Here is a 21487-nt window from a genome sequence, read left to right as displayed (position 1 = left end):
CAGGAATACTTCCAGAAAACATTGTCGGTGAACACAATCCACCGTGCCATTCACATTTGCCGGCTAAATCTCTATAGGTCAAAAAAGAAGCCATATCTAAACATGATCTAGAAGCACAGGCATTTTCTCTGGGCCAAGGCTCATTTAAAATGGACTGTGGCAAAGTGGAAAACTGTTCTGTGGTCAGACGAATCAAAATTTGAAGTTCTTTTTGGAAAACTGGGACGCCATGTCATCCGGACTAAAGAGGACAAGGACAACCCAAGTTGTTATCAGCGCTCAGTTCAGAAGCCTGCATCTCTGATGGTATGGGTTTGCATGAGTGCGTGTGGGATGGGCAGCTTACACATCTGGAAAGGCACCATCAATGCTGAAAGGTATATCCAAGTTCTAGCACAACATATGCTCCCATCCAGACGTCGTCTCTTTCAGGGAAGACCTTGCATTTTCCAACATGACAATGCCAGACCACATACTGCATCAATTACAACATCATGGCTGCGTAGAAGAAGGATCCGGGTACTGAAATGGCCAGCCTGCAGTCCAGATCTTTCACCCATAGAAAACATTTGGCGCATCATAAAGAGGAAGATGCGACAAAGAAGACCTAAGATGGTTGAGCAACTAGAAGTCTGTATTAGACAAGAATGGGACAACATTCCTATTCCTAAACTTGAGCAACTTGTCTCCTCAGTCCCCAGACGTTTGCAGACTGTTATAAAAAGAAGAGGGGATGCCACACAGTGGTAAACATGGCCTTGTCCCAACTTTTTTGAGATGTGTTGATGCCATGAAATTTAATATCAACTTATTTTTCTCTTAAAATTATACATTTTCTCAGTTTAAACATTTGATATGTCATCTATGTTGTATTCTGAATAAAATATTGAAATTTGAAACTTCCACATCATTGCATTCTGTTTTTATTCACAATTTGTACAGTGTCCCAACTTTTTTGGAATCGGGTTTGTATCATAATTAATCATAAGACTTTATGATTTATTAAATATATATTTCACCCATGATTTGAGCTAATTGATTAAATACCTGTGAGACATTACAATGTGAAACAGTAACAACACGCATATGATAGAAACAGATGATGGAAAGGTATTTTCTTGATATAATATTAAAACAATTCAAATGAAAAAATAACTTTGCAACAGTTTTTCACTCAGAAATTGCTAGTAAATTTCACAAATAATTGTGCAAGAATGCAAAGAAATGGTAAGTAACCCATTGAATTAAAACTAATTAATAAACTGAATTTAATTTGAATTAAATGTGAAAGTTCACATTCTGATCCGAAAATACATCTTTGGGATTTTTGTGTCCATTTTATTGTATGTCCAATTCAAAAGCACCATGCATCTCTCCTCAACTAGTCACATGTTTTGAGGAATCGTTCATGTCTGGAGCACCAACGCTGCAGGACGAGTTACAGGTGGAATATAGAATAAATATGAGCTATGGTAATAGAAATGCTTGCATTAGTTTACTCATTTCATAAGTTGTCTCTTGTCCCTAATTTCACATTGCAAAAAATCAGTTTAAATGTAACATTTGCAGACAGAAAGCTAAAATATTTTGCATTTATATGCATAGTCAGCTTTCAAAATACCTTTAAATTGAGATGTAAATCTGCAAGAAATACATTTCATGAAGTGCTTGTGTTGGTTTGAGTGATTAGTGGTTATTTATTGGTGTTTAAGTTGTGGTGAAGCAGCACTCCCTCTAGTGGAGTCCAGAGGAATCAGGCTCATTCACAGTTTTAAACTCTGAATCACATTCATTCTTTGGGATGTTTAATACAGGATTTATGAAAATACTAATCTTATTTCTGAACTTGTTCTGCTCATATGTTTGCTTGTCTCTTTTTCTCAATATATGAATAAAAAACATTAAAATCTCTAATCAATAGCTTTATCTTTGTTTTTAGAGAGTTTTTTTTCCCTTAAAGTAGCTGCAAATTCACCTCAATGTCTTAAACTACATGATGGCTTACGGAGTTCAAAACAGACATTTTTAAGCCTTTAAAACTGCTAGTCATGACATTTAACCCAGTGATTATTACTGACAGCAGTGTGAGCTCAGCTCAGTCCAGACACTCTTCTGATTTATTCATCAGTGAAATCCAGCCGACCAACACAACTAACTAGTGCTCTAGTGCACATATTCCTGTGCATAGCCTCTCGTCGGCCACTGGTCAGGATTGGTAATAGAAAGCTCAGGGATCAAAGAATTTTAAAATGACGGAAAAGTCATTGAAATTAGTATATGCTTCTCGTAGAATTTCCATGAATTGGTTTTACTAATGTTTGTGGAACATTCTGTGTTTGCTAGGTCCCAGGTGAAAAAAATACTATAGTAAATACTATAGTGTTTTTGAACCATACTATATACTGTATATATTATAGTATTTATAACACTGTGTTAATGAATGCTTCAGCATACTGTAGTATTAACTATAGTGAAATGATAAACTGTAATAAATACTGTAGTATACTTTAGTTTTTACTACAGTAAACTGTAGTGTATATTGTAGTATAACATACCCTATAGTTGTAGAAAACTTAGTACAGTATTGGGTAAAGTCATTTGATTATATTACTATAGTTGTTGCAACTATAGAATTATCACAACAAATTAATTCAAGTACTTTACTATAGTATGGTTCAAAAACACTATAGTATTTACTATACATTACTATAGAATTTTTTTTCACCTGGGGATGTACACTAATAGGTAGCTAATTGTTTGCATCAATTAATTCGAAAGTGTGTCACGCCCCAGCAATCTTTATAAAAAGATTTTGAACAAAATCCTACTTCAGGAACGACAAATCGCTTTCCTCCTGGAGATCTCCTACACATTAGTTTTAGTTCAGTGAACCACATTAAAAACTAGTCAGTTATTACCCAGTCAGGATTACAAAGTTTGTAAGAATGCACATTTTTCCGCATACAGCATTATTTCACACTTACATATTTACAGACATTTTTTTTATTTTATTATTAAACAGTTTTAAGACTTTAAAAGTCGTCATGAAAGAGAAGTTGCGTTAGTCTTTTCTTCCATATTGTGAAGCGGCTTCGCGAACAAGAACAAATGTAGGGCGGGGCTTGATTTTGTCTGTGGGGAATTGATTGGATGGTTGTGGTTTGCTATTGGTGGATCTCATGTGAGTGACAGGTTGCCTCACCCTCATCATCAAAGAAGAGAAGAGATGCTGCAAGAGTGAGGGGAAGTTAGAAAAAAATAATAATGATGATGAACACGGATAAATCGTTTATAATAAATACTGCAATATTCCAATAAAAATGGTTAATTTAACATTTCATGTGATAACTTTAAGATGGATTGGACGTTATGCAAGCATAATTCAAACAGCCCGGAAATTACATAAATACAGGTATCCTTTAAAAGTTCTAATGGTTTAAACAAGTCGTTCCCCTGAAAGTGGCCCGCAGCTCCGGCGGTTTCAGTGGTCAGCAGCGGGAGGAGGAGCTCATACAAATGAGCGTCCAGCGGCGCTTCGGTGCGATAAACGCGGTCAGTAGGAGATGGAGAAGCACCTGAGGATGAGCTCCGTGTGTCTGTGTCTGCAGGTACACTCAATATCTCCGATCTTCTCCTCTTTTCTGGAACATTGCATCCTGAAATATCTTTTCTTTCCTCTTTCTCTTGCTGTCAGTGAATTCTGTGGAGTGTCGGGAACTTTCACACACACCGCTGTGTTTCACTCTCATGTATTAAAGCTGGATCATTTCGCTTTTGATTAATCAGACTAGTATAATTTGCGTTGATTCGTTTATTTAAACATGTTTATAACACAACTGAGCAAATTACACACCGAATCCACGTCAGTTTGTCGCGTGAAGCTCATATCGACACATTCACAGTTCGATCAGTGTTTTTCTCTCTCGTAAGTTTTGATTTGCAAAATTGTCCAAATCTGAGAAACCTCCATTTAGATACATTTGTGAGTGATTAATATATACAATAAAGTTAAATCCGTTTTGTTTTAGTGTTATTTTGTAATCAGTAGCTATAATTGTTATAAAACAACAGAAGTCTTGATATCCAGATAAACGTGTGCAATCAGACAGATTCAAAAATATTTGATTGAAAAAATCTAGTAGTAATATGATCAATAATAGACTAAAACTGACTGTTTTGCTGAGCACCTCATATACAAGAGCACTGAAACACAAGACAAACACATATAATGATTTTTTGTTTTTATTGTGATGAATTAAATCTGACAAATTGAGTTCAAAGCTAAACTGAGAATGGGAATAATAACTACAAACTGTAACTAATGCTTGAGATCTGCACATAGAGTCATTAAATACAGCTTTCATTGCAATGCTCTAAATATGAACCAGCTTTTACGTGGAAACTTTTTTTTTGTAATATAGCTATAGAATTTGATTTGAATTAATTCTGGCTTTTTCATGTGCAGTTTCTAGTCTCAGAGCTGTGCTCATGAGGTGTGTGTGTGTGTGGCTAAATTAAATCTAGAGATATCTCGTCATTTAACACATGCACAATATCAGCGTTTGATATCAAATCCTGTGTAACATAAGACCAGACCTTAATAAGCATTCCAAAGGGATTCTACGCAAATCATATGGATTAGGTTCGTGGATGAATGACCTTTAATTCCATGTTTTTCAATTAAATTACTGTATGTTCTTGAATCCCAGAGATATCAATCATCTGCTCCATATCAATGATACAGTTAAAAAAAAAAAGACGCACATGCAGATTCGCAAGTATTTTTACGCTCATGTCAGAGTTTTGTATTTTGTTGTTATTTGAACTGCATGTGCACTTTTATATTGAACTGCTTGTCAAAGAAACGAGATATTTATTACATTTACAGGGAACAGAGAGGTTATCACTGTTGCTTACAGTATTCAGAAGAGACATGTATAGTTGATTTACATTAACTGACCGAATCTTGGTTATCCTTTTATTATGTCTCACTGAATATATACGCAGAGTTTTATTTCTGAGGGCTTGCAGTGAGACGTGAGTGATGATCAATAGGGATTGTGTGATGTTTTAGTATTGATTATGGAAATGTGAGCCGGTGAATAGAGCAGGGCGGGGTTCCAGGAGCTTCTGTGCAATCCGAGGCATCGAAATACACAAATCAGCTCACTTAACATCTGAATGATGCACATTCATCAACATGATTTATTTTTTAATGCATACCTGTTACCCAGCATGCCTCAGCTGCCCACAGGCTCCTCTCTGTGTGTGTGTTTATTTCAGTGAATTTGTGACACAGAGGCAGCTGTTCAAACTGGCCACTTGTCATGCGTGTGGTTTCGTTACGGCTCTCTTCTGATTCTCTGCTGCTGCACGCTTATAAAATCATACAGTACAAGTGTGAGTGACTGTGAAACACGTCTGCATTCCCTGCATTCTTCAAGGCTTGATCAACTCTGAGACTCACCGAACCGTCCGGCACTCGCTCTCAAATATTTTAATGAACCAAGTAGAATTTCATGAAACTTGGAGGCTGAGAATGGATCTTCAGTAACCGCATGTCAGATTTGTAAAATGCACTTCTCCTGTTTTTAATATTTCACGACACTGCACGAAAGAGATCCTTTTCACCAACGCACATATGTTTGTAATTTAATTTCAATTAACATATACTTAGTATAAAAAATTCATAAAACAAATGCATCAAAAGTAAAATGTAACTTTGATAACGTTACTGTAAAATTGACACATTTGCACCTAATGTACTTGTGTGTGTGTGTGTGTGACCCTGGACCACAAAACCAGTCATAAGGGTCAGTTGTTTTGTTAGGACAGGACAATATTTGGCCAAGATACAACTATTTAAAAATCTGGAATCTGAGGGTGCAAAAAAATCCAAATATTGAGAAAATCGCTATTGAGAAAAAGTTGTTGAAATGAAGTCCTTAGCAATGCATATCCACTCACAAAAATTAATTTTTGATATATTTACGGTTGGAAATTTACAAAATATCTTCATGGAACGTGATCTTTATTTAATATCCTAATGATTTTTGGCTTAATTTATTTTTTTTTTTTATAATTTTGACCCATACAATGTATTGTTGGCCATTGCTACAAATATACCCGTGTGACTTATGACTGGTTTTGTGCTCCAGGGTCATATATATATATATATATATATATATATATATATATATATATAATGTAATGTATATTAATAGTTGCTTTTAGATAACATTTTACAGTTAACACAATAAGTGGATTAGCACAGCTTTTTCATGCTGTCATTGCAAATAGGAAACTTGTTTTCCATGTAAAATTACCAAAATAATATTACAAGGTTTTCCTCCTCATATAGGAAAGAATAAGTTGTTTTTGTGCTGTGATATATTAGCTCGAGTCTGTTGTGTGTGTGTGTGATCATCTGTGGGAGTATTTCAGCACACCAGCCCCGCCTCCTGCTCACTCCCCCTCCCCCTTCCCAGTGTAGCACCGCCCCATCTGTGTGTCTAAGCCCCGCCCCTCTGAGGCAGCAGCCAACAGCAGCTGTTCCATATTCATCAAGCTCTTCAGTCTTAAAGAGGCCGACACTGAGCATGCAAACACTCATTTCTGCCTCTCCGCCGCTCACACGCTCATCGTAGCGCGCTCTCCTGCCGCTGCAGCTCTCTCTCTCTCTCTCTCTCTCCGCTTCACCCTGTTCAGACCCCCTCCTCCCCAGCTCACACACACACACACACACGTGCATGCGCAGGCACACACACACACGTGCGTACCTGAGTCGGCGGTGGGCTGCGCTGCTGGAGGGGCTTTTCGCCGCAACTTTTCTCAAGGTGCTTGCTTGTGGTTTTGGGGGGAGAGGCGAGTGTCCGGCGTATCCGCTTTCCTTCTTCTCTTCCTCCTGGAATGCTAAAACTGGGCTGATGGACATTTCCGAACTTTGCATCCCTGATCCTCTCAGCTATCATAACCAGTAGGTGCATCTTCCTCTTTCATGCACTAACACTGCTTCCTTGTGTCTGTTTTTGCTCTTTATTCTCGTTCTCAAACTCTCTGATAGTACAGTTTTCGTGCGCTGCCTGAACTTTCTGCTGCTGTCAAAGGTTTTTCTGCTGCACTGTTGCTTTTCACACGCACAGATCGAGACACTTTCCTCCTTTTGCTTTAAACTAGATCGTTTGTTCTAATGTCCTGATTTCTATGCAAGCGTGTGTTTGAAGGGTTCTGGCCTCAGGCAGAGGGACGGATGTTTGTTTATTAAATGAAGTAGACGTGGTGAAAGAAATGTGTTTTTGAGTGGCCCCGGAGGGCTCCAGGTGTCCCTGGGGCCGTCTGAGATCGCGGCTCGAGCCAGGCTGTGGAATAATGCGCTCGCTTTACACAGAAATCAAAATGCTTTGCCTTTCGTAATCTTTTTTTGGTTTGTTTGTTTCAACACGTTTCTCCAAATTGTCCCTTAATTTTGCATTTGAACATATGAAACATAAACAATGCATACAGTATTTCACATGGGTTAAAACAGTAAATCAAATGCTTACCTTGTGCTTGGGTTGTCATAAAAAATCAACATTGTGATATGTCCAAAAAGCATAATGTGCGCTATGGATTTTTGGATATGGATTTGTTCGTTTACTCTCAGTTACATGTAATGTCACATCAGCAGCTCTGACATAATGAAATGGGCCGTGTGTGTGTGTGTGTGTGTTTGGGGTAAAATAGGCTAGATTACACTCTGCACACTTTACTCATCTTAAACACACATATTTTAAGCTGCTTTGTAGTTTTACACTAAGACGGATTACGAAGGTTCAGCAGAGTTCAGCTGCTCTCCACGCATGCATTTCTACATAATAAAACCTTTATTTAGAATTAGTGTAGAAATTTAGATTATATTTAAAATGCATATTATATTATATCTCCACTAAAATGTTATCAGAAATAGTGTACTTTACAGATACTGGAAACTAAAGCTCTTATTATTAAGAATTTGTTAAATGTAAAAAAAAAAAATTCTCATAAAACTGCTGGTTTGTTGCTAAAACACCTTTATTACTGTATCTGAAAATTTGAATCTGTTCTACCAAATTATGGAGATTATATTACATAATTTTTGCATTGAAAAATATTAAATAATCCTTTTTTTCATCCGAACATTATGACATAAAAACGATCACACATTTGCAGTTACGTTATAGATGTAATATTAATGTAGAGCGATAGAATTAGTGTATTTATTAATAGAGGAAGCTGGACCGTGCATCTATAAAAAGTTAGTCTAAATATTTCCACAAAAGTGTTTCTAATGGTGTTGAAGGGCAGTGGCTGTCGGTGCAGGACGTGATCGCGGCTGCGGTATATTGGGATAGCGTGAGGCTGAACGCGCCTGACCTCAGATGCTCCGCTGCTCTGAAACGGCCACCGGTGAATGCTGTGAGGCTGACGCTCAGATGTGTTTCGTTTGATCCGAGCCCTTCACAAATACAGCGGTCACTTTGACGTCTTCTTTACTCAGCTGGGATATTCAATACGACCTGGAGCGAAGACTGACTCCACGTATTTGGGCTTCTCACTCACTGTGTTTTTCTTCTTCACGGGGATGACAGGGTTATGTTTGTGTGCAGAAGCACCGCGAGACAAATTCAATTGAACAATTGTTGGACTTCATTACCGAGTTGGCGAATCGAGCACAGAAAGCGCGTATCTCTCGCATTTCCTTCCCTCCGTTTCCCCCCTTCCGCTTTATCTCATTAGGTCGAGAAAAAAGCAGCTTTGGGAATTGCATTAGTGCATCTTAAGTTAAAAGCTGGGCGCTCTTTGAGCAAGTGTTTCAGTGCTGTTGGGTTAATCAGATTTTTGCTGTCTGTGAGGAGATGCTATCGCGGGTAACCAAAGCGGCCGGCTCTGACACTATCCAGATGGGATCAGCTTACAGTAATTTGGTTTCAGAAAACATTACTCACACAGATCCATGGCTGTGGTCAGCCCACATATTCATGAGCTCTGGAGAGGGTTTCGATTCTCTGGACGAGCCCTCCGCCGGCCAGCTGACCTTTGGCCAAAATGAGCCCGATTCTCAGTTTCAGAATGATGCAGTTTTTCTAAACAAACACGCCATATAATGTATTCGTGCGCAATGTGTTTCACTCACCTGTGTTTATCAACAGCACATCTTTGGTGCTCTATATTTGTCATCCGTGCGCGTTTAACCCTGATTCACGCTCTCTGTTTCAGGTAATGAATCTCTATTATAAGGCATTAGACTCTTAAAAATGAAGGTTCTTTATTGGAATCGACGGTTCCGTGAAGGATGATTAACATCAATGGAATCTTTCCACTGCTCAAAATGTTCTTCAAATATTCCAGAAAACAAGAAACCCATAATGGTTCTTCTGTGAGAAACAAAAACATTTTTGGAACCTTTATTTTAAAATATTGGAATCGCTGGTTCCATGAAGAACCTTCAACATCCACTGCACAAAGGATTCTTTAGATTATTAAAATATTCTAGAAATGTTCCTTTTTGGAACTTTTAAAATAAAGGTTCCAAAAAGGTTTTTTGCAGTGTTGCCATAGAAGAACCCCAAAGAACTCTTTGTTTCTAGAATATTTTAACAATATAAAGATCCTTTTTCCACTAAAGAATCTTTTGTTCAGTGGATGATGAAGGTTCTTCATGAAACCATCGATTCCAATATGGAACCTTTATTTTTAGGAGTGTGTCAAACAAGACCTGCAAAATCTGAAAAAATCCAGAATGGGTGTTTATTGCGGCAGAAGGAGTGTACTGTATTGTAGTGCGAGCGCTGTGGTCTCAGCGTGTCTTGACAGTAGGGTCACTTTCAGCGCTCTCACACCCTGCGGCAGTGACCGAACCGCCCGATGTTGCCCATCCGTCCCCCAATTCTCACCGAGGTAACCTTGGCATCCTCGCCGCGCCATGACAGCAGGTTTAAAAATAAACCCAGCTCTGTTAGCGTGCTGAGGATAATGCATCCGCATGGGGGGTCTCACACACACACACACACACACACTGTCTGGTTTACTATCTTTTTATGGGGACTCTCTGTAGACGTAATGGTTTTTATACTGTACAAACTGTACATTCTCTCCTCCTACACTAACTCTATCCCTAAACCTGCCCATCACAGAAGACTGTCTGCATTTTTACATTTTCAAAAAAACATCACTTTGTACACTCTAAAAAATGCTGGGTTAAAAACAACCCAATTTGGGTTGAAAGTGGACAAACCCAGCGGTTGGGTTGTTTTAGCCCAGCAGCTGGGTTAAATGTTTGCCCAACATGTTGGGTAGTTTTCTTTTTAAACTTGTTTAAAAATGAGGTCCCACTTTGTATTAAGTGGCCTTAACTACTATGCACTTACATTTAAATTAATCATTTGATACAATGCACTTATTGTGTACATACATGTTTCTACATTGTACTTATATTTTAAAAACACCTGCATGTAATTACATCTGTAATTAATTTCTGTAATTACATTTATAATTACACTGTTGACCCATCCCTTAACCCTTACCCACACCCTTAAACCTACCCATATCACCAGAGCTTCCCCTAACCTTACCTGTATCCCACCTCAGTAGCAGCAAAAGTGTTTTGCAATTCAATATGAACCCAATAAATACATTGTACTTATTTTTTGATGTAAGTACATAGTAGTTAAGGCCACTTAATATAAAGTGGGACCAAAAATGACTATATGTCTGGCTTAAAATGAACCCAAAATATGTTGGAAATAAAAAAATCAGACACATAATTTCTAGAGGCAACAATAATAATCAAAAGGTGAACATTTATTAATAAGCTACTTAATAAATGTTTATTGTTTAATTATTATTTAATAAACGTATTAATAAATGTTCATTCATTAAACATATTAATAAATGTTAATTTCCAACATATTTTGGCTTCATTTTAAGCAAGCAATACAGGAAGATTTAAAACATTTAACCCAACCGCTGGGATTATTCATTTTCAACCCAACTTGGGTTGTTTTTAACCCAACATTTTTTAGAGTGTATCCCTCACAGGGATCAAAAACATTTCCTCACAAGGTCAAAAATTGCTGGTATTACTATCTTGTGTAGGGAATACCAGGTACACACACACACACACACACACACACACACACACACAGAGGAAGAAGTGATGTTGCCTTATTTAACCCTGAAACGTGCATATTAGTACGTAAATGGTACATATTAGTACAGTACGTTTTGAAAAGGTCCCGCCCCAGTGACAGCATTTGCACAGTGTAGGTTTAGTATGAGATTTCTTCCAGATTTACACAGTTGCAGCCTTTTAAACTCATTATTAAAACACTTTTACTACTAGAAAATGGATGTTTGAAGCCTGCTGTATTTAAGTGGTACGACAGCAAAAATATGTGAGTTCCTCACTAATCGCTGCGGTGTTATTTTAATATCACGTATTTCATTTTGCATTTGTTTTGTTTTTTTTCAGTTTACATTTTAATTTTAGTTATAGTAATTTTGTTGTGTGTTTTTGTCATTCTCATTATTATTATTGTTATTTTTTAATATGTCAGTTTTCATTAATTTTTATTCCTGTTTTAGATTTATTTATTTTTAAATTTGAAAATTAGAGATTTTGTCTTGGCAACTCGTTAAAATAAAATGTGTTTAATTTCAGTTAATGTGTATTTGATTTGATGTAAGAGAAATGTTTTTTATGGTTTTGGTCTTATTTAACAGTAAGAACTCTTTTGGCATGTGATGCTGCACATGCAATTTCATTCAAACATGCATCTCACATCGCTCCATCCTTAGCACTTGCTCTCTATTTGCATCAATCCCGCGGACGGAGAGTAAACGATCCGAGCGCCGCGTCCCGATTTGCTCGGTAATCAAATGTTGTGGGGGAAAATGCTAAGTCCGCTAATTTACACTTCGGAGAGAGAGGGAGAAGAAACGTGAGGCCGAGCGTCCGCGTGCCGGCGTTTATCAGAGAATGGTATTGGTATTGAGCGGCCAGTCGTTTGAAGGTTATGTTTCTGAGCAGTAATTGAAATGCAAAATAACATTAGGATCGATGGTTAGCTCTGTTTATTTATGGAATCAATATTGAAACGGTCTGTCACCATTGCGGCTCTGATTCCAACTGACAGCCAAACCGAGTGTGTTGCATGCAGACCGAGTCACGCTCGGCGCCTTCACCGCGGGCAGAGCGGAAGAGCCAGCCGCTGGGTGGGATTTAGGAAGGGAAATGATGTCGCCACAGGTGTGTGAGATTCCCGTCGAGGTGGTTTCTGTGCTCTGTTAGGATTCTGTGCTGTTCTTCTGTCCCGGTGCATTTGCTGTGAATGCAGAACTAATAATGAAACAACGGTTATTGGCTGGCTGTTGGTCGTCTGGCTTCCTGAAGAGTGAAACATTGTGACAAACATTGATCTGTTTGTTTGTGTCACTCGACATGTCAAATTCTGACTCAGCCAGTCATGTGAGTTTGGGGGCGGGACTCTCCGTTTGACAGGCGGAGCGTTTGGAAAAACTTTCTGTAAGCCTTCTGTTAGTTTTGCAGTTCGGTTTGATGCAGAAATGACATGCTTCATCTTTAATATTGTTATCTTGGTCTGTTTGTCAATCCAAGTGTCAATTCAAGTAGAATATTCAGCGATGTTCACATACAGTATTCACGAGCAGTAAACAAGACTGTAAACAGATGCACAAGTGTTTAGAGCAGCGCTTCTGAGATGGTTTTGGTTCAGGACTTTGTTGCAAACAAGTGCATTTGTGGATTTCTACTTAACCTGTACATGTTGACATCTGTTACCAAGTGTGTCAGAACACCTTGACACGACATCTGACATCAAAACTAAACAGATGAACATCTGATAAGATGATTTTTATTTTTCTATTCCAAGTATACATAGTTTGACGTGTCTACTCTTCTGTGGAGGCCCAAACCTACAGAAATGAAAGAAAGAAAAATAAATAAATAAACAAATAAATGAATGAATACATAAATAAACAAACGAATGAATGAATGAATGTAGGAAAATAAAGGGATAAATGATTTGATAAAATAAATTCAGGAAAATGAATTACATTTTTTCTATTACTTTTTCCTTCATTTATTATTTTCTGTATTTATTATTTAAATTTATTTTATTATTTTTTAACTAACTAAATAAATATACAAAAAAGGAAAATAAATGAAATAATAAATAAATACAAGTTTAAAACAATACAAATTAATAAAAAAAAATAGAATAAATAAACTAAAATAAATATATATATATATATATTTACAGTACCATACAGTACATTAAAAAAACTTAATGTTTTTGAAACAAATAAAGTCTCTTGTTCACCAAGGCTGCATTTATTTGATCAAAAATACAATAAAAAAAGTAAAAATTATGAAATATTATTACAATTTCAAATATCTGTTTTCTATGTGAATATATAGTAAAGTGTAATTTATTCCTGTGATCAAAGCTGAATTTTCAGCATCATTACTCCAGTCTTCAGTGTCACATGATCCCTCAGAAATCATTCTGATATGATGATTTGATGCTCAAGAAACAGTTATGATTATTATCAATGTTGAAAACAGGTTTGTAAACAATTTTCAGGATACTTTGATGAATAGAAAGTTCAAAAGAACAGCATTTATCTGAAATATAAAGTAATGATGCTGAAAATTCAGCTTTGATCACAGAAATACAGTAAATTACACTTTACTATATATTCACATGTTTTAAATGATAACAATATTTCACAATATTGCTGTTTTTACTGTATCAAATAAATGCAGCCTTGGTGACACACCTATATATATATATATATATATATATATATATATATATATTCACTCTCTGTTTTAATCAGTGATGAGGTGAATATCTGCAGCATGTAGATCAGACTCCATTATACAGCGTTCGTGTCCCTTGCGCCGCTCTCATGTTGACCTGTGAACGTTCCCAGAACATCTGAGGCCGTTCCGATGGAAATCTGCTCTCTCATGAAGGTGAGCTGCGGTCAGACGACACGTAAACCTGCTGCTGGAGTCACAGTGTGTCATGCTGCCATCCATACATTTCCACGTTACAGCTCATAACGCTAAAGCTGGCTTTTCTTTCATAAGTGCGTGTGTGTGTATCACACATGATCAGAATTCCCTGCACTGTATTTAAAGTACATTGTAGGTACAGTATGTTAAACACATCACACATTTATTGATCGCTGGACAGTGCAATTAAACTAAAAGAACACAGAAGGGCAAGATTGTTCTGTCATGCACATGTTAAGGCACTAATTCAGTTTGATTTGGTACAAAGACTTGCATTATAGTGAAGAACAGTAGTATAGCTTAGAGCGAAGGAGTGCAAACATGACGTTGGTCACGCTTTATATTAGGTGTCTTTCACTACTATGTACTTGCATAAAGAAATGTGTAACTGAGCAGTGTTTCAGTCACATTCACACAAAGACTTCTACCTCAAACATGTGATATTATTGAGGTTATTTGAGCTAGTTGTGTGTTAAACACGCTTGTAACATGTTCTCTGCTGTAGTTTAAGCCAGAATCACTGCACTGTCTGATGAATCGATTGATTCAGTTTGTGGTTTGTGTCGTCACTGAACTGTCAGAGTGGCCAGTTAAAAATAAAAATGCCCTACTTGCACATTATTATGCATTATAATATTGGTGCATATTAGTAAAAAATAATTAAAAGAAGCAAATAGTTAAACGTCATGATTTTGTAACTAGATTTCAGTTACACTTTGTTTTAGGGTGACGTTGTTACAGTGTAATTACACAAATAAGTGCTGAGTAATATTAATTAACTACAGTACATGTATTACTTTAGGGTTAAGGTTTGGTTTAAGGTTAGTTGCTTGTAATTATACATAATTTACTATGTTATTACTATAGTAAGTGCTGTAACTACATCACCTTAAAATAAAGTGTTCCCTATAGATTTCTGCTGTATTTGACTCGTTTGCTTCGTCATATCTGAGCAAATACATTATACTTACATAATTTTTGTAATTTTGCAAACATTATAGGAACGTTACTGTTGAATGTTCTCTGAACGTTCTAAAACAACAATTAGAAACGTTAGAAGAACGTCCAGCTAAAATGTTACAGAAAAAAAAAAACATTGTATGAATAATGTTTTTGTGCTAATGTTTTGAGAAAGGCCAGATAACTTTGAATGAATGTTACTGAAAGAACGTTTGTTGAATGTTCCCTGTTATCTGGGATCCTCTAATGCAGGTTTCTGTTGTCATGTGATGCTTCTGTCTCACGCTTTAGTATTGTTATGGCATTATTATAATCGCAAGCTTAGTTCACAGAAGACACTATAAAATATGAGTTTATGCTACAGTATATCCTCATTATGATCGCTGGATAAACATGTGTTTGTGTGTTATGCAAATAAATGTGTCGAGCCACACACACACACACACACACACACACACACACACACACACACACACACACACACACACCCCCAAATAACACCATAGTCTTGTTCAGACTAAAGACAAGCCGCATGAATCACACACTCGTCTGGCTCTGCGTCTTACATTAGAGCATATTTGATTTGGCAGCTAATTATTTAGCAGAAAAATGAGGAATATGCATTATTTCTAGTGTAAAGAGGGAAAAAGGGGAACGATTTTAAAAAAACCTTCCCAAGTGTGTTCCACGCGAGGAATGAACTACTTTTTCATATGATGAACTGTTCAATTCAAGAGGGAGCTTCACCGTTGGGCTCACACACTTTCACATGTTAACTCTTTCACTGCCGCAGTCGCAGTCACGCCGGCAAGATTTCACTGCTTTAATATACATTATATATGCATATTATTTTGAAACTGCATCATTTGGGAAGCTACAGACCCTTTAAGTTGCTTGATACACTGTAAGCTACTAATAATACACTACAATACACTATAAAATACTAATATATTTATATATGAATATGTGTGCGTGTGTATTGTATATTATCCAAGATACACATTTCTAGTAATTGTGCAGTTAATTCTCATATTGTATTTTCAGAAAGTTTTGGAAATATTTTTCCTCTCCCAAAATTTGTCACTACCGAAACACAATAATAAATAATTTAATAAGATAATTAAGATTGTGTTTACATCTACTTTGAAAATATATTGTTTTACTATTTTTTAAAAACGTTTTCACAGGAAAATCAATAAGAATTTTATTCAATAGTGTAATTTATGAGATTTGTTGTATTTTGAATCCAATCTTTCTCTGTAAAAGTCATACAGTTTATCAAACTGATTTCACAGTGAAGGATTCATTAGTTTGAATAAACATTGAACCAAACACTATAATTCAATATACTTTATTTCTGACAAATCATCCCATGTTTCGGTCGTGATGCACAGTTTCAGTAGTGACAGTAATGTGTTGGTAGTGACCACATCACATGACACAATTTAACTCACATACTAAAACATAGTAAAACACTAATGATTTGCATAACTGTACTCCCAAATAAATGATAATATGTTCTCTTTTGGCATTACCGAAACAATGATGTCACTACCAGTGTTGGGGAAAGTTACTTTTAAAAGTAATGCATTACAATATTGTGTTACTCCCTAAAAAAGTAACTAATTGCGTTACTTCGTTACTTTTTATGAAAAGTAATGCATTACTTTACTTTTGCGTTACTTTTTCTCACCGGGGCTGGGCTTGCTTGTTTGTTTGTTTTTTAATAACAACAAAAAAGTTCTATTTTTGGCAAAAAAAGCCCTTTCACACCAAAAATGAAATCAATAAGCCTCAGGCTGAAGGAAAAGCATATTTACACCTGTACAGTAGAGGGCGCAGCTCAAACAAATCTTTCAGATGTGCTGCCGTTCTGGATTTAAGAAGAATAGGATACAGGAGAAGGAAGTTCTAGTTCTTATTTCTAAATCTAATCTAAAGTATTTCTGATAATTAGTATGGCTGAATTAGATATATTGAAGGTCAGCAGCAAAGACATTGGTTAATAATTGAGATTAAATACATAAAGTATATTTGTGTAATTTAATATAGTGAATTATTACAGGTTTGCAAAAATTCTGAGATTGCATTTCACTGATTTTTTATTCATTTTGAGAAATACTGAATGATTTCGTGCAAGTGAGATGAGTAAATGCATGTTCACATTTAGTCTAGAACTACAATAACCATCATGCTTACACAGCGCACACAATATCTCTGCACTTTATTTCTCTAAACATGGGGACAACATGTCAGTCAATAAATGTGAAAAAGTAACTTGCGTTACTTATTTGAAAAAGTAACTTAGATATTTTGTTGTAAATTGGAAAAGTAATGCGTTACTTTACTAGTTACTTGAAAAAGTAATCTGATTACGTAACTCAAGTTACTTGTAATGCGTTACCCCCAACACTGGTCACTACCGAAACTCATGACTGAATTTCGGTAGTGACAATTTTCGATAGTTTTCAGTCTAGCTCAAAGATGAGCACACTGGACCGGTGCCTTGACACGACCACAACGCAGCCCTTGTATCAGCAGAGATCGAGTCGACTAGATCATCCATTGTGAAGGCCTCATCGACACGACAGCCAGTGCCACAGTTTCCTCAAAATTATAATCACGATTATTAATCATGTTTATTCTATCAAAAGAGTAATGTAACTATGGCTATTTTGCAAGTTCTTTACCAACCTACACTTCACCCAAAAGGCCTGTAGGTGGCACAAAGACTTAAATTTAACCAACTATGATAACTTCGTTAGATGGTAAATCAATACAAAACATGGTTTTGGTGAGCGCTTTGTAATATGTATTCACATTAGATTTTAAAGCAACACAATTCGTTTGCAATAAGACAAACCAGATTCAAATTGCCCGGCAAATTCGTAAAGCAAAGAAAAATCATTTCTAGCTGATCAACATTATGAAAACTGGTAAAACCTTTAGGAACTTCAAAAGGATAAAACAGCGAAACTCCTAATATTACTTCCAATATTTCCAAATTATGTTCATTTTCATAGAGCGGGCCAATATCGTGGCGATTATTTAAAATCAATCGAGAGAAGCAGATATCATTATCGTGATAAAATACGATTAATCGTGCAGCCCTAATTTAATTTAATTTGACTTGACATTTGATATTCAACAGTATCCTTGACATTTATTCAACAGTGCTTTTGATCTGCCTGCATTGACACTATTCTTTAAAAGGAAAAATTATATACCAATTATCAATGTAAAGCTGCTTTGACACAATCTGTATTGTAAAAAGCGCTATATAAATGAAGGTGACTTGACTTGACTTGATCAGCACATGGTTATCTAGCGCAGATCTGAACAGTTGTACACAGAAAACAAACTACATTTTATGGAATAACACTCAAAAAAGTTTGCTTAATTGCAGAAAAAGGTGTTTGTTAGTGACGTTCCTTAAAGCTCCACACAGATTTTCAGACTTTTGAACACATTTAACTCAGAATGATGATCTATCTGCTGTGAAAGAGAGGCTGTGAGAGGAATATTTCCTGACCAGAAATGTAGAAATCAGTCTCAGATCAATGGACTAAAACACACACTGTTTCGGTAATGACATGAACATGAGGGACACATTTTTTTACATAAAGCTTCATGATTTAAAAATAAAATATTTTTTTTAAACTTGAATGAAAAAAATGGAAAAAAATTGCAAAAATTATTTCAATATCATGTTCACAAGTTTAAATTTAGTGTTTAGGGTTTGTGACAGCCTCCTCCCAACTGAAGTACCCAATAAATGATGATTTTCTATATATATTAAGCTTACTGATATTTTAAATATTATTGTGGGATTCAATAGATAATAGAAGAATCTTAGGAAACATCTAAAATTTGTATATTTAAATGCTTTTTTAAATGTGTGTTTTGGTTGTGGGACAGCAGCTTGCATCAATTCTGTAGAGCGGCTCATATATAAAACCAGAGTAGATGAAAATTACACCATCATTTATATTACTGAGTCAGAAATATAACAATGAACAGCAGAATTTAGCTAAATATTTGCACTGAGACTTTTGAGAAATGAATCATGCAAATAGACTGATTCACTAATATGATGGCGTTTGAGAAAGATAAGATGAACAGGGGAGCGCATTTGATTATTACATCAGTTTGCATCAGCATCTGTAAAATTTGACAGAAAGCAGTCTTAGTTAGTTACTGTTACTTTATATACATGAAACTATAATCCTGTGTTTTCCCTTTGCAAGCTGTCATTATTGGGCAAAAACTGGGTATTAGCTGAAACGCTAATGTCTGACGGTATGTGGCAGATGATTTCTGAGTGCTAGTTACAGCCCTAGTGTGTGTGTGTGTGTGTGTGTGTTTGTGTGTGTGTCTCCTCCCCCACATCCTGAGCGCAGGAAGGACGCTGCGGATCGATAGATGCGATCTGTTTCTGGGCTGCAGCGGGACGTTGCGTGCCGAGGCTCTCGTGGTTGTGGCGAGTGATCTCATAGCTTTATAAAGCCGCAGTGGTGACGCGAGGCAGACGGACTAAATTTAATCCTCGGCCCAGGAGTTTAATTGCCGGACCACCGGGCCGGGCCGCTCTCTCCTCCCTGCAGTAACCGGGCACCGTCACCCGGTATCGATCCGTCTCCCTCGCACCTTGTTGTTTTTCTCACTCCTTCTCTGTCTTTCTCCCTCCATCGCTCAAACTCTCAGCGTCTCATTCACTCTTCTCGCTCCTCAGTTAGGGTTTTTCTGTTGACCCAGACTTTCACTTGCCCTGCCATCGTTTCCACCTGCCCCAGCACAGAAATGATTCTAATAGAGTTACTTTTTGGTGTGACATGCTAAGCCATCTCTAAAAACTCATTACTATAGAATTATTATGCATGCAGATCTTATGAGCTTGTGTCAAATGAGAGACGACTTTGAATATTTGTACTTTTACCTTCTGATTAATTAATTATTAAATCAGGAAGGAAAAGAAAAGGGGAAAAAATGCTTAATGTTTTAAATAAATAAATACAGTACTTATTTATTTATATTTATTTTTAACAAATGTATAAATAAATTATATAATTTAATAAAATAGTGCCATCAAACGATTAATTTAATTGCGATTAATCACATCCAAAATAAAAGTTTGTGTTTACATAATATATATTTGTGTGTAGTGTATATTACATATATATATATATATATATATATATATACACACACACACACACACACACACACACACACACACACACGTATGTACATATTTAACAAAATATATTATATTTATATATAAAATATGTATATATAATATACAATATTCTAATTATATATAAATATAAATATATATTTCTTACACATCTATGATAGCACTATAAATAATACATATAATATGATAAAAAAAAGTAAATAAATAAAGAAATAAATAAGCATTAAGCTTTTTTCACCCTAAAATTATGTATTGTGATTTTGTAGGAAAAAATAGCTTATATGTTTATTAAATAAATAAATAATATATTTATGCATATATGCATATATTATGAAATTTATTCCCCACCCTCACTAGGCATATTTCCCTTAAATTATGTTTTTTTTGGAGAGTCACAGAACTCTACAAAATAGAAGTAAATATTTAAATTGTACTTGATGTATGTTATGTTGTTATTAATAAAAAAAATATATAAACAAAATGATGATTAAAATTTTTACCTAAAATCACATACAGTTCAACCTAAAATATTGATGGACACAAAAATATAAGTAATTCAGTTTTACGTTTGAAATAATTTACATGAATGCATTTCGTAGATGATTTTATCTGAATATTTGTACTTTTAAAAATGTATTTGGTCATATCACATGACCATTTATGACCTAATATAGACAAAAAGATGATTAAAATGAAATGAAACATGTTTTCTTTTACTTAAAATCACATCATATCAACCTAAAATACTGATTGTGTCAACTTTCTTTACCAAAACTTCATGAATGCATTTGATAGAGGCTTTTCAGTGCATCCGAGCCGCACATTTGACTGGTAGTGAATGCGAACGCCGCTTGAGCTTCAGGAGAAACAGTGTTGCTGTAAATAACTCATTTGTAGTGGTGAAATAGGGATAGGAATATTTTTACATTTAAATAAACATAATTTGCAGAAACAATGTTGAGAGCATCAGCGTGAACCAGTAGTTCATGTTTGAGCTCGTGCTCCTCTCTGCGACCGTTTCTCTCTGGCCGTGTTCCACCTCCTCAGATCAGTCATAAATCCTTGTCAAATTCCTCCTTCGCTTTTTAACAAAGTGCTCGTCTTCACCTTTCCCCTTCTCTCTGTTTATCTCCGCACTAATGAATGAGCGGCTGTCCGCTGCGGCCCGCAGATTAAAACGGCTCCCAGGGGCCTGAGCGAGTGCTACTTACCCCTGTTACCACACACACACACACACACACACACACACCTCAGGGTCGGCCCTCGGCCCGTAT

General features: G+C 36.1%; 1 protein-coding gene across 2 annotated transcripts in view; it reads left to right on the top strand.

Moving 5' to 3' along the window:
* Positions 1–3437: 3437 nt before the first annotated feature.
* Positions 3438–21487, top strand: part of esrrb (estrogen-related receptor beta) — an 86143-nt gene continuing 68093 nt past the window's right edge. Inside the window, exon 1 of one of the 2 annotated variants that reach the window (XM_048190340.1) lies at positions 3438–3608. Coding sequence is in view for 1 of the 2 variants with exons in the window: in XM_048190339.1 (XP_048046296.1) it covers positions 6750–6976 (227 nt within the window). In the remaining variant the exon portion in view is untranslated. Of the gene's footprint in view, positions 3609–6629; positions 6977–21487 lie in introns of those variants that run through there. The other variant, XM_048190339.1, reaches the window with a different exon arrangement.

This window comes from Megalobrama amblycephala, linkage group LG5 (assembly GCF_018812025.1).
Source record: "Megalobrama amblycephala isolate DHTTF-2021 linkage group LG5, ASM1881202v1, whole genome shotgun sequence".
Classification (NCBI taxonomy): Eukaryota; Metazoa; Chordata; class Actinopteri; order Cypriniformes; family Xenocyprididae; genus Megalobrama; species Megalobrama amblycephala.
This window is presented reverse-complemented; position numbering and strand designations above follow the sequence as displayed.